The sequence below is a fragment of the Pinus tabuliformis genome, chromosome 5_1 (assembly GCF_031772625.1).
Source record: "Pinus tabuliformis cultivar Carrire ecotype Pingquan chromosome 5_1, CPIR1, whole genome shotgun sequence".
Lineage (NCBI taxonomy): Eukaryota > Viridiplantae > Streptophyta > Pinopsida > Pinales > Pinaceae > Pinus > Pinus tabuliformis.
Window position 1 is genome coordinate 740,830,006 of NC_142305.1, and position 13,086 is coordinate 740,843,091.

The 13,086-nt window shown below is 38.0% G+C and overlaps 1 protein-coding gene across 1 annotated transcript in view; it reads right to left on the reverse strand.

The window, feature by feature from the left end:
- The window catches only part of EMB2753 (tetratricopeptide repeat (TPR)-containing protein), a 333,581-nt gene that overhangs the window by 149,497 nt on the left and 170,998 nt on the right, over positions 1–13,086 (reverse strand). The window contains exon 6 of the mRNA XM_089432854.1: positions 8,266–8,371. Within this exon, the coding sequence (XP_089288980.1) occupies positions 8,266–8,371 (106 nt within the window). The remainder of the gene's footprint in view (positions 1–8,265; positions 8,372–13,086) is intronic.

A 13,086-nucleotide genomic window follows, 5' to 3' on the forward strand; every position in this document is an offset into this window, starting at 1 on the left:
TTGAATTTAAGTATTAGGGGTTTACGTAGTGCATTATATTAGATATCGTTTTTGGGATTCAACTGCGTTAAGTAAGTCATTAACGTATGACCATTTCCATGAGAGGTAGTCCTAACTGACTAATTTCTCATGATTTTTGAATTGTTCACTTAGCACTCATTGCATCGGGTCATGCTCACAGGGGTGAAGAAGTGGGATTGAAACTAGTGAAATGAATCACATAGCGTCAATCGTCACTTCCGGGGCTTGCCCCCGATAACCAAGACTTCCCGGGAGGTCACCCATCCCAGATCTCCTCTGGCTCAAGCGCGCTTAACTGTGGAGTTTGCCCCAAAATCAAGCCCACTTAGCTTGCTACCCCATTTGAAAAAAAACAAGGCCAACAAGGACTCTTAACTGATGCACAAAATATAATGGGAGAAATCAAAGTTTCAAATGGAATTTATCACAAGCCATATGATTGGTTATATCACTCACTTAGTTTGAACTTTGAATCCATGGATGGTCATCGTATTAGCTTGATGAGAGTGTTTTTAATAGATCAACAGAGTTTTCAAATTGACAAAAAACTTATTCCACTTGCATGTAAAATGCATTGTTATGATTTATGACCAAGACATTGAATGTTGTAAATTCATAAGATGTAATGCAAAGATGAATGGCATGTATATTTTTTCCACTCATTCAATTGGATTTTTGTGAAGTACTTTGCTCGAAACCCATCTTTTAAAAGCACAAATGAATTAAACTTGTGAATGACGCACTTGTGAAATCCATTGGTACTATTTCTTGCCTTCTTTGTCTCATACCTTAAATTATACCGCGCCACCTCTACGACATCCCTAGACAACCACCAAGCCACATACCCTCCCCTCCCACCTTGTGTCACATTTTCTTTGAACTACCAATTAGGAGTGCAACCAGAACTTTGAGTACCAACCGAGCAGTTGATGAGGGCAAGTTTAAGACCGAATTCCTCAAGCATGGCATGCAATCGCTTGAGACATATATTGCAAATCTTTTTTACCATGTGATTTGTTCAGGCTTCCCATGTCCTAGACAAGATACATCATCCACCTGAACCACAAATCTGGGTCTAGTGTTGATCTGAATAATCACAAAACTATCTTGGTGGGTCACACATTCTCCAAGCTTTATGCCACAATTCTACACCAATGGTTTTCTAAGGCACTGGAGAATCGACATCTCATAGCTAGAGGACAAGTAGGCTTCCAACCAGACTACTAGATGATTGATCACATGTTCACCCTCGGATCCATCATTGAGGAGGCTCGCAATCACTCTTTGTGGGTTTACAGTTGCTTTCTTGATTTCTAGAAAGCTTTTGACACAATTTCAATGGAAGCATTATTAAAGAGACTCTACGACATTGGCATATCAAAGATCCTCTTTATTGTTATCATGAGACTTTATGAGTCAGTGATAGGGTGTCTCAAGATGGCCCATGGTCTTTCAAACTTTATTCAAAGTACCATTGGGATGAAGCAAGGGTCTCCCCTCTCTCTGACTCTATTTGGGACTTATATTGATGAGTTTGAGTCTTTCCTTCATGAGCACATACAGAGGGTGGTGGTTGCCTACTGCACCATGTTTTGATCTCCTTGCTCCTCTTCGTTGATGACTTGGTCTTGTTGGCCTCTACTCCTGAGGGATTACATAAACAGATTGACACATCGGCCACTTGTTGTGACCTTCGACAACTAAAGGTCAACTTGGGTAAAACCAAGGTTCTAATCTTCAATGCCTCAAAGAACTCTATTGCAGACCTACACTTCTACTACCATGAGGTAGAGATTGAGATCACCACATCTTACACCTACTTAAGGGTACAGTTCACAGGGCCCAAACTTCATATGCAGAAAGCACTCCAAACTCGACTGAATAAAGGCTACGGCTCCCTAGCCCTCATCAAGCGTCGTTGCTTCCAAGCACAGTTCCAAGACATCTTTCCCAAGCTCCATCTTGTGGACGCCATTATCAAACCCACAATCATATATGCTTCTGAGATTTGGGGACCTAGTTTACTATTAGTCAAAATGGGCCATGATGGAGAGAGTCGAGATGTTGCTTCTCCAATGTATCATCCAATGTTATCAAAACTGGACTGCTCATTGAACCGGTAGACCCCCCAGATCGAGAAACAATCAGACCCAAATAGAGATCGGTAAAAAAAACTAGATCAAAAAACCGGTCAACCAAAAACACATAAAATATTCAAATTTTAAAGAAAACCACATATATTAATGTGCATCCATATGAATCCAAACCATTTATACACAAATAAGCAAAAGTTCTCATTTATAGAGCATGTAAGGGTGCACATAACCAAAATAACACCAGGTGTAATCCATATTTGAGCAGAAAATACCCCAAGAAACAAGACCTAGATGGCCTTTAGTATCCAAAAAATATCATGCTACAACAAATACCTACATATCATCAAAAATTTTACCTATATTGCGATCTTTGTCATCAATATCACCATCTAAGCATAACAATAAGATAAAACATGCTTAGTATGTCAATTCAAGATTTTGTTTGAGTGATGGGTACATTTTTAGTAGGATCATGATAGAAGAAGTCAACAAACAATGCCACTAACATCAAGGTACATAGAGGGATTGGTGCTCTTGATTAAATTCTAGTTCGATACCCTCATACATGACAAAATCCGATGGAATCCCCCTAATCTTGAAATCCCGAAAAACTATTAATTTTGTTGGGTTTTGAGTGAGATCTAAAATTCTACTTTCTCCATATGAAATCCAATGAGGTCGAAACCACTCTCAAACATCCTGAGACATTTCATGGTAATGTTAAAAATTTAAGCTACTTTAAGAATTAAAAATTACCATGAATTGCATAATAGCTATAGAAGGGCCATAGGCTTGAACCTATTATGGGTTAGTGCCCAGCCAACACAAAAAATAAAAAAGAAAAAGCAAAATAGGCCCCACTTGCTGCGTTCTACGCAGCTTTATTGAACAGGTATTGAATCCATTCATTTGGTGACAATGGTCGATTCAGTAACAAACTGGCCAATTCGATAATGAATCGGCTGATTCGGTACTGAACTGCCAAAAAATGGTTCAAATCACTGGTCCGAATCGGTTTTTGCCTCAAAACAGTCAAATCAGCGTGTTCATACCAGTTCGATCTGATCTTGATAACACTCGTATCATCCACTGCAAATGCACAATTCAACAACCCATTATTCAGGCAGAGTTTGAGGTCATCCCATTTTTCCTTGAGGTCCTTTTCTGCTTGTTCTCTTTCCTCCATAGAGTCAGGGTTTCTAGAGGCTCCGCTTCCGAGAGAGAGAGATAACCTGATCTTGCACTCGAGCCTTTGCAGCCCATCACTTTTGATACCCCCTCAAGTCGTGCTTGTGGATTGTTTGTAGAGGCATCCCAACTCCTTCAATGAATGACTATCTCACCAAAGCACCTTCTTCCATTTAGTTTCTCCCTTGACAAACCAACACATCTCTAACCAACTTGGCAAAAACTAAATCAGGCCATCAAAGAGGATATTTACAAATTATACATTTAGGTCACTTGTACATCCCCCTTAGTGAGCCTTTGCCCAAAGAAGTCCTTTGCCTAGAGCATTTTTTGGAGCTACAGGACGACCTCATCATCCACCCCCCTTATACTTGCAGGCACTGGATGCACTCACTCAAGAACCCACTAAGGCATATTCGAGTTGGGTCCCATTGACTTCGGGTGGAGATGGATCACCATATACCATGATCAGATATTGCCAATTCTGCCACCAATAGGAGACAGAGACCGAGATACACCTCATTTTTTGGTGCCTCATATACTACGAGATCATAGGACGATATCATTGCATATCTAGATAATCTGGGGGGTCCCTCTCTACCTTCTTTCGGTTTCTTGATCAAGGATGCCTAGCCCTCTTCATCAAGGAGATATTTAGACACAGATCTCAAATCCTGCATACCCCACCTCACTCAGAGCCAATTCAAACAATCACATCATACTTTCAGGTCAATCTGGCTTATTGGGGCAGCAAGTGACGAGCTAAGTTCCATGATATTTTAGATAGTAAAGTAGTGAGACCTTGGATCTCCCCTCAACCCCCCTCCCTTTGGGAGGCCAACCGATACCCTTGAGACTGTTGTGGAGGTGTCGAACAAAACATCAATTCACTCGCACCCAAAGCATCAGAGGTTTTAGTAACAAATGGTTCCTGAAACTTTTCTCAATTGCTCAAAACATCTAATTATGCATATGCTTTAGTTGGTGGAGTAATCTCCCTATTCATGTAAGGTTAATCACATTTAAATTTAACTTGGTTACTAATTGTTCATGTCACAATGAAGCATTCTTAGCAATGGGAGCATTTCACTTTGGGAGGGAGTTGGTAAGCTCCAATTTGGGTTCATTTTCGGTGGACTATTCTTACAGCTCTTGGTTACATATAGAGACTTTGTTCTTGCTCCTCTAGATAAGATTTAGTTAGCTACGTTTCATATTGCATTCTTGCATTTCATTCAACTTCATAAAAAATTCAAATTATAGCAACCAGCTTATAATCAGATAGCTTGCCATTTCAATGAACAAATGGTATAATTGGGCCCTATTACCCATCAATTGTGAGGTTCATTAACCATTCTTGCATGTTGATGCAAGTGCTTTCATTTAATATTTTTGACATTATAGTATGGATCATCGGTTGAAATCGGATAATAGATCATGATGCTTGGAATGTATTCGTGTTCCTTCATTTCATCTTGATGATTATCATTTGCTTCTAGTCCAATGTGACCTTCCTTAGGGCCTTCTTATTACACTATCTAGGAGGGGCACAAATAGAAGGCTATAATTGTTGTTGAGTTGCATGTTACTCATACTTAACAATTGTCATCATTCCCTTATTCATTTCCCTATATTTTGTTTGGTTGTTGTCAGTTAATCATACTGGTTACCAACATACTTCATCGTATGAGAACAAGGGGTTGAAAATACCCAACCAATGATGCAGTTGTAAGAAAAAAGTATAAGACAAATCTCAAAATGCAAAAGAATGGCAAGGGATGCAAAGAAATCAGGAGCCAAGTATAGCTTGAGCTCTACCTCCCTCTTGTATAGCCACTCGCCTCGAGAGTATCCATGCATATTTCACACCTATCAAAGTAAAAAAGGAATATTAAAATTAAGTGATAAATTGCCCATAATTAAAGAGGAATATTATATTAGATATCATTTTTGGGATTCAACTGCGTTAAGTAAGTCATTCACGTATGACCATTTGAATAATCAATATTTCAAGATAATCAATGAAGTTTGTTAAACAAGCCAAATCAACGAAAGAAAAAGGAAAATAAGTTGATTCGAAAAACAAAGGCAAGGAAAGGCAAGGAAAGCAGCTAAGCTCCTTGTACAAAGGCACTCATGGATGAAGAGTTTATACAACCCGATATAAGACTATGACACCTCCAAAGAAAAAAAAGTCTAGACCATAACACATCACTTAAACCTATCATCTAAAAGGGTTGTCCTATGAACTACTTCTCCTCTTAGAGTTGGAAGCACCTAATAAGGACTTATGATCATTGATAACCCTCCCATGCCTAAATCTAGCAACTTGTATACAATCATAACTTAGTGGGACATTTTAAAATAATACCATGTGGGAATTAATTTGATGGCTTTGACATTAATATGGTCAATCTTGATGCTCCTATGATTCTTGTACCCATGATGATGATCTCACTTAATTCCTTGAGTAAGTGTTAGATGAAATTCCAAGTGCATTAAGGGTTCCTTGAGGGATGATGGTGATGCTTCTACAGCACTAAACATCTGATGTTCCACCATTTTCATAGAGGACATTGGGCACCTTTTGAGGAGCGTTATCTCTTGGCACAATTGATGAGACCCTAAGCTTTAGGACATTATCCTAAGAGCAGGAATAACCTTCAGATGACAAGACGCCCCCAGGCCAACATGCACCTACCTGATGGATGTTGTTTTTCTCATATTGATGACTGATGATGAAGGTGAATTGGGACCCCTTTAGAGGGGATTTTACACCACCTACCATAGTGACATCATGTTCAAGCATGATAGCATCACCCTTGTGCTACAATTGATGATGATGTGGGAATTTCTTGAGGGTATAGTAGAGCATGAGAGGTTTTCTTTTGGTGACGAGGCACGAATTCTAATGAGACATGGCTTCTGAGATGAGACAAACACCTTGAGCCATCCTTTGCACCTTTTCATGGAGAGACATAACCTCTGAGAATGATGTCACCTTTAGGAGATTTTGCTTACACGTGGGATTTTTGAGGTTATTTTTCATGTTACTTCATTTTAGAGGTTATCTTTGGAGGTTGGTTTGATGACCTATCCAACTTGTATCATAGATTTAGTAGTTTTTAGGGGCTTTTAGCCTAATTTAGGGATACATAGCTTGATTACCCTCATATATAGGGGAGTGTTTTATCTCTTGGATTCAACGTTACACTTGGAGATCATTAGTACTATCTACTTGTTTTTATCCTTTCTTATGCGCTATGGAGCTATCATTAAGTGATTTTCTTTTTCTCTTAGAGGTATATTTGTACATAGCTCTCTCTTCATGGATGATTATCTATTGGCTCTCTCTTCATGGAGGATTATTTGTTGTCTTGGATTGTATGTGCCATGCTATGTGAGTTATCTTCTTCCATCTTTGTTTCTTCTTGATGAATTAGGGTTGTTTGATATTCACCAAGATTTTATTGACACTCCTCTAACATAGCTCTAAAATCTCTTGCACAAGCTTTTTCATCAAATTCTCTCGAGGTGACCTAGGTTTAGCTCCTTCCCCCTAAATTGTCCAAGGAAATAGAAATACGTTAGAGTTAGAGGATTAAGGGGCAATAGTTTGTCTCCCTTGATTCCTTTGAATCCAGTGCCATCTCTTTTCTTCGAAACATTATTACTCCTCGACTCCATTAACACTAGATTGAGAAAGGCACTAGTTATATCACTTATGCCAATCTTTTAAAACCTTAAAAAAATATTTTATTTACTAGTTCTAGGGTAAATTACGGTTTATTTATAGCAAAATTGTATATTCTCAGAATTAATTATCTTGGATAATATAGTCCTAAACTTTAAATTTAGTTTTGTTTGCAATTAATTGGAAAAGTATTATTTTACTTGCAATTTGCCATCCTAATTTAGGGTTCACGTCTAGGGTTCTTCGTTCTGATATGTGTCTTTTAACCACAGAAATTTGTTGTAATATATTCTCTTGTTTACTCATTATTTAGCCCTAATTTTACACCTCTTTATCATAGATTCTGAAGCTAATTCTTGCTGTTGTTATCAACTATTTGTTTGCTACAATTTCTGATTTAAAACCCCAGTTTATGATAGCCAAGTGTAATTTCTTGAATGAATGGTTTTGGAAACCTGTTTGAGCCTCTACTGGTTGATCTAAGCTGCTAGATTGAGATATAGGAACTTCTGAATTGGCATCTTAGGCTTACTCATTAGTCCACGCTAAACCTTAATTTCTATATTCTTGTTTCCTGCGTGGAAATTTGATGTAGAACCCTTAGGGGGCATTTAGCTTGAGTCGACTGCATCACTTCATCCCTAAGATATACAATGGACGTCTCCCTTGTGTTTGACGGTCTCCATCACTAAAATGAGGGGCTTTTTTACTTAAGTGACAATGGTAACATTCCCCTTGTTGCACTTGATCTAGGTTTCTTGGTGAGGCTTTGCACAAGGGTGCTAGATCTTGTTTTAACAAGCCCTATTGCCAGGTAATCATGTGAAGTTGACAAGGAACACTTTGCCATGCCAACAAGTTACAGTGATCTTTCACATCTAACATTACTTTATTGAATTTGAACTTCCTCTTAACGCGGGTTGATATTGTGGTTTAAAGAGTGCATCATTGCCATGTAAACACAAGTTGTTATGACAAACTTACAAAGTCACATAACTAGCATTTCTTTAATCCAAAGTTCCAAACTATCCTGCACCTATTCTACTACACATGCTAAACATATAAAATATACAGTATATGTTTGATTTCAAAGTTCTGGACCTGAATCTAAAAGTGTATCTCTGACAAAAGAAGAACACATCCTACATGTTAATTATTAATTTTTATTAAATGTTTGATCTTATGTAGTGATTTTCTAAGAAACAAAATTGCAAAAAATCAAATATAAAAAAACAGCAAATCAGGTTATTTGAAAGCATCATTTACCTTGTACAGAAGCATTTCAGAATGTTCATAGCGTTCATTATAGGGAGGATAGTCCTCTTCCAGTGTCCCCTCATATGCTTCCAAAATTTCTGCAGCTTTTCTTGGACTGATGGCCAGACATAATAAATTTAAAATGAATTATTTGTTGAAACACATCAAAAGAATAATAGATAATTCTTAGCATTAACAATATTTTATTACTCGTATAATTGAATCTCTCGTATTAAAATGAAAGCTGTTTTCCACTACCAGAAAACTATGCAAGCATTCAATCAAGAAAACCAAGCATCTAGTTATCACCAAAAGAATGGTGCCATAAATTCATTCCATGGTGACAAAAACTTTGAAAATCTTCACTGTTAGCATCATAGTGATTATCCACTCGGATGGATTATTTGGATTGATTTTTCCCTTTGAGATGTCACTGGCAGAAATGCATCAAAAGAAGTTCCTGTTCTTGAATAGCTTTATTGATGAAGCCCCTTTGTTCCCTTTTGTGTCGAGGGTCAAATCCCATTTCTTATATAAGACTCTTGATAGTTAACGTGGTTGACATGTTTAACACAATGATAGTTTACAGAAGGCATGCTAAGGCACAAGTCTATAATCATTAACTCTTTATAAACAATTAGGCACAGCAAAGTAAATAGGAGGGAAATCTAAAAGGAGTTTCAGATGGACATGCAAATAATGTATGCAAGTAAGCCAAAAATTATGTGATAAACCAAGTAATACAGTTTGCTTCAGATAAATCATAACTAGACCACACTCATATGTATATGCAGATCACAGTAAAAACTAAGTGAACAACTGTAAAACGAAACCAAGATTGCCAGTGTTCATAGGTGCAGATGTCAGTAGATGGATGCCATTTTCGGTACACACATTCCATACATACATGCATAAGCACTAAGTTGCAGGAAACTTGCACCTCCCGGCCCACCCAGCGTACCAGCCGCATTTCCATATCAACACTCTGAAACTTGACTGAAATGTGTTTCAGATAGTATGAAACACATTTCACATGTCAGAAATGTGTTTCATACAAACTGAAACACGTTTCAGCATCTTTACAATGTGTTCCCTAATGAAATTTGTCTAATTTTGCCTTGATTTTATTGTTGGGCCCACATTTTTGTTTTAATGCTTAATCAGAGGTTAATATTGAATTAATGAGACTTCTAAAGACCGGAAATTTTTCTTTTAAAAGGCTTTCACTCTCAGTTTGCACCAAAATGTTGTTAATTAATGGTAATGTTAAATACTTAAATTAAAAGAAATGTTACTTTTACTTCAATTTTTATCATTACCCAGGTTCAATTCCTGCATGTAACATGTTGATCTCATAATGTATATTTCTTGTAGTGGCTTTGAGCCTTGTTGTCTGAGCAATCCCTCAAGGACCGAAACATGTGTATTACTCATATGGAGAAAGATAAAAAATTCAATGGAAAAGTGAAAAATATGTTAATTGTATATTTATATATTCCTGTATAATAGAATAATATGCTGCTGGAAATTACTGCACAATGAAAAAATATATGCTGCTAGAAATTTCAGTGTTTCCATAGCTTCTGTTTGGGGCACTCCATAAGATCATCAGGAAGCATTGGGATACTTTCCAGGTGAATAGCAAGATACACAGTGCATCTTGATTCATTTTGGAATGCCATTCACACACCTGGTGTGTAGACAGTGTTTCCAAGGATCAGCAGATCAAAGCACATATGTCGAAAATCTTGCTACGTGATGATCTTCCTTATACAGTGGATATGCTCAGACTTGATGTTTTCATGATGGTTACTAGCATGGCACAATTGGTTTACGGAACATAAATGATTTTCGTACGCAGGATAATGGCACTCCGCTGTTTCGTTGCTTACCATGGTTTCATTACAATACTTGATCTAAGCTGCATGAAACGGCGAAACAGGTACGAGTTTCCAAAAGAGACACGGTATGAAACGTGACCCCCCAAATTTTGGAAACACGGAAACGCAATATATATATATATATATATATATATATATATATTAGGACATTTAAGAAATATGTGCAATCATAAAGCATATATGATGCAGTCTAATTTATTACATTATGATTAAATTGTCAATTGTCAATGCATAAACTATTAGTCTCGAAATTTACATCACATTTACTCATGAATGATCCCATAATGAAAATACTAAAATAGCAATATCTAAAATCAGCCACGAGAAATTTCTAATTCCTTGTCTCGTGCTTGATTGGGAGTCTTGTCCTACATAGTCGAACGACCTTAGTGCTCTTGATTATTGGGAGTCTCCCCTGCATAGAGGGCTTGGTTCTCTTGATTAAATACAAGTTCCATACCCTAGTATATGACAAAATCCAATGGAAACATTGCAACTCCCCAATCTTGAAATCCTGAAAAACAGATAAGTCTGCTGAATTTTGAGTGAGATCTAAAATTCTACTTTCTCCATATGAAATCCAATGAGGGTGAAACCACTCTCAAACATCCTGAGTCATTTCATGGTAATGTTAAAAATTTAAGTAAAAGTAACATTCTTTTACTTTAAGAATTTAACATTACCATGAACTGCATATCAACACTAGGCTACCCCACTCAAAAAATCCTCTTATTTATAACTTGAGAGGCATCTAGAAGCATCCAGAAGATATTTTACTCGCCCAATAAAAAATTAGAAGTGAAAAAATTAAAAAAAAAATACAAGAAAAAGTCAAGTTAGAAGAGGAAACTCCATCGTACAGCCTGGAAACGCGTTTCCAGCCGTACTAACCACGTTTCCTCCTTGAGAAACATCGCAATACGGTAGGAAATGAGTTTCCAGGCCGTACGATACAAGTTTCCTCGTTTCCGGCGGGAAATGGACCCTTCTCCAATGTTTCCTGCAACTTAGTACTTGATGTATTGGTTCTTGCTCCGATGTGGTGACATTGTTTCCCATATTGATCATGAATATGGTGATTGTTTGTGTAATCTTATAATCGATCACAAGACTCTAATCTTTTGTTGTTTTCTTGGTCCCATCATAGTAGGTCATAAATTCTGTTTAGATAAGTGTTGTCATCTTGACTCAAGTTGTACTACTAACGACCTAGGCAGGTATAGTGTGCCCATATCCCCTAACCATATTTACAAGTTTCATCTTACCCATCACTTCCATTCACATTCATCATATCTCAACTCATGGATGAGTTATCATATGTCATTCATTAAGGTCCAAATGAAAAATAATCCCATGCAGGAAAGCCTAATCATAAGAATTAAAAGCTCAAGGTTCATGCAGCTAAAAATAAAAAGCCAAACAAGAAGCTTGAGCGATGCCACCATGTAATATGTGAAGTTAGCTCTACTTAAAATTACCATGCAGCTACACCAATTTTGCAATTTTGCCTAAGTACATAAATTTTTTGCTCACAACTTAGGAAATGTGGGTAAAGCCAAAGAAGATATTAATTTTTGGTAGAGAAAGGACGCCACTATAGAGAAAAGGGGAAATCGTAGAGCTAGTGGAAGGTGGGGGCCACTTCATGAGGCAAGAGGCACTTGGAGAGAGGAGAGGGAAGAAGGAAGTTCGATGGGGTGGGGCCCACAAGGGAAGAAGGCGCAGAAATTACAAATAGAAGTTGGAGCACTTATTTTGAGGCTTTTGAACCTTTGACATTTACACTCACCTAGCATGCTTGAGCTGTTAAGCCAAGTCTGCCAATGTTGTTCAGCAAACGAGATTTTCATGCAAGAACCTCAACCTACCTTTGGTGGACTTCGAGTGCCAGCCCAAGGAGGAGATCTAGACTACGTGGGGAGCTGTTCCAGGGATTTGCTCAGGCAATTCGTGGGATTATTACAGCAGACTGGGTGCAGTAAGGGAAATACACACTTCCTGGGAGAGTTGGTTGTGGAGCAGCGTTTTTGTTGGGCTTTCCGGGAGAGAATTGGGCTACTTTTTGTTGAAGAATTGGAATGATGGTAGATCATACTTTTGTGGAGTTATTTTGTTGTAACATTCTCACCATCTTAGAGCTGTGTGGGTCTGCACAGAGGCTATTTCTTGGCTGCACGTAGGAGTTGGGTGGATGCACATTTGGGGCTTAATAGAGTTGGGATTTATGGGGGCATCGGGAGTAAGTTTTTGCTAGCATTTATCATCATTTTGCAGGGGCTGAGAGGTGATATTTCTAGGTGGGTCGAATTACTCAGCAATTGGAGGAGCACGTGGAAATTGGGGCAAATTTGGAAGGTTGGAATTAGGCACAACCCTTTCTGGGTCTTTCTAGGTTTATTGAGGAGAGGCCAAGATTAATTTGGCAGAATTTTCTGAGCAGTCTAGGGACCTCAAACAGGGATTTCTATCCAGCCAGCAGTGCAGATTTCCAGGGCAAATCATAGCTCATTTGGGCACCTTATTTTCTCACTTGGGGTTTGTCTAGCTTGCCTTTGGCAAGCCCAGATGCATTTGTTCATACCCATTGTACTCCTACCATTACATATAATAAAATGGCTCTACTTCTTTGGAGTAAATCATGAATGTGCTGATATTTCTTTTTGTTTTTGGTTTTTGCTTGTATGTCAGCATTTTATAGCTGTTATAACTTAATATTTTTATTAGGAATATTACAGTGGTATCAGAGCTCATAGTCTTGGCTTAGCTTGTGGGAGAAGCCTTTAGTCTATGACACTAGAGGACAAGCAAAATATCACATACAGGAGGCAGAGGTACAGAAGCAAGGAAAGACAGCTACAGATTACCCTTGATCCAGAAACCCTTGAGCAGGAGGTTGAGGAGCCAGATATGGGGGATAATCAAAATGACA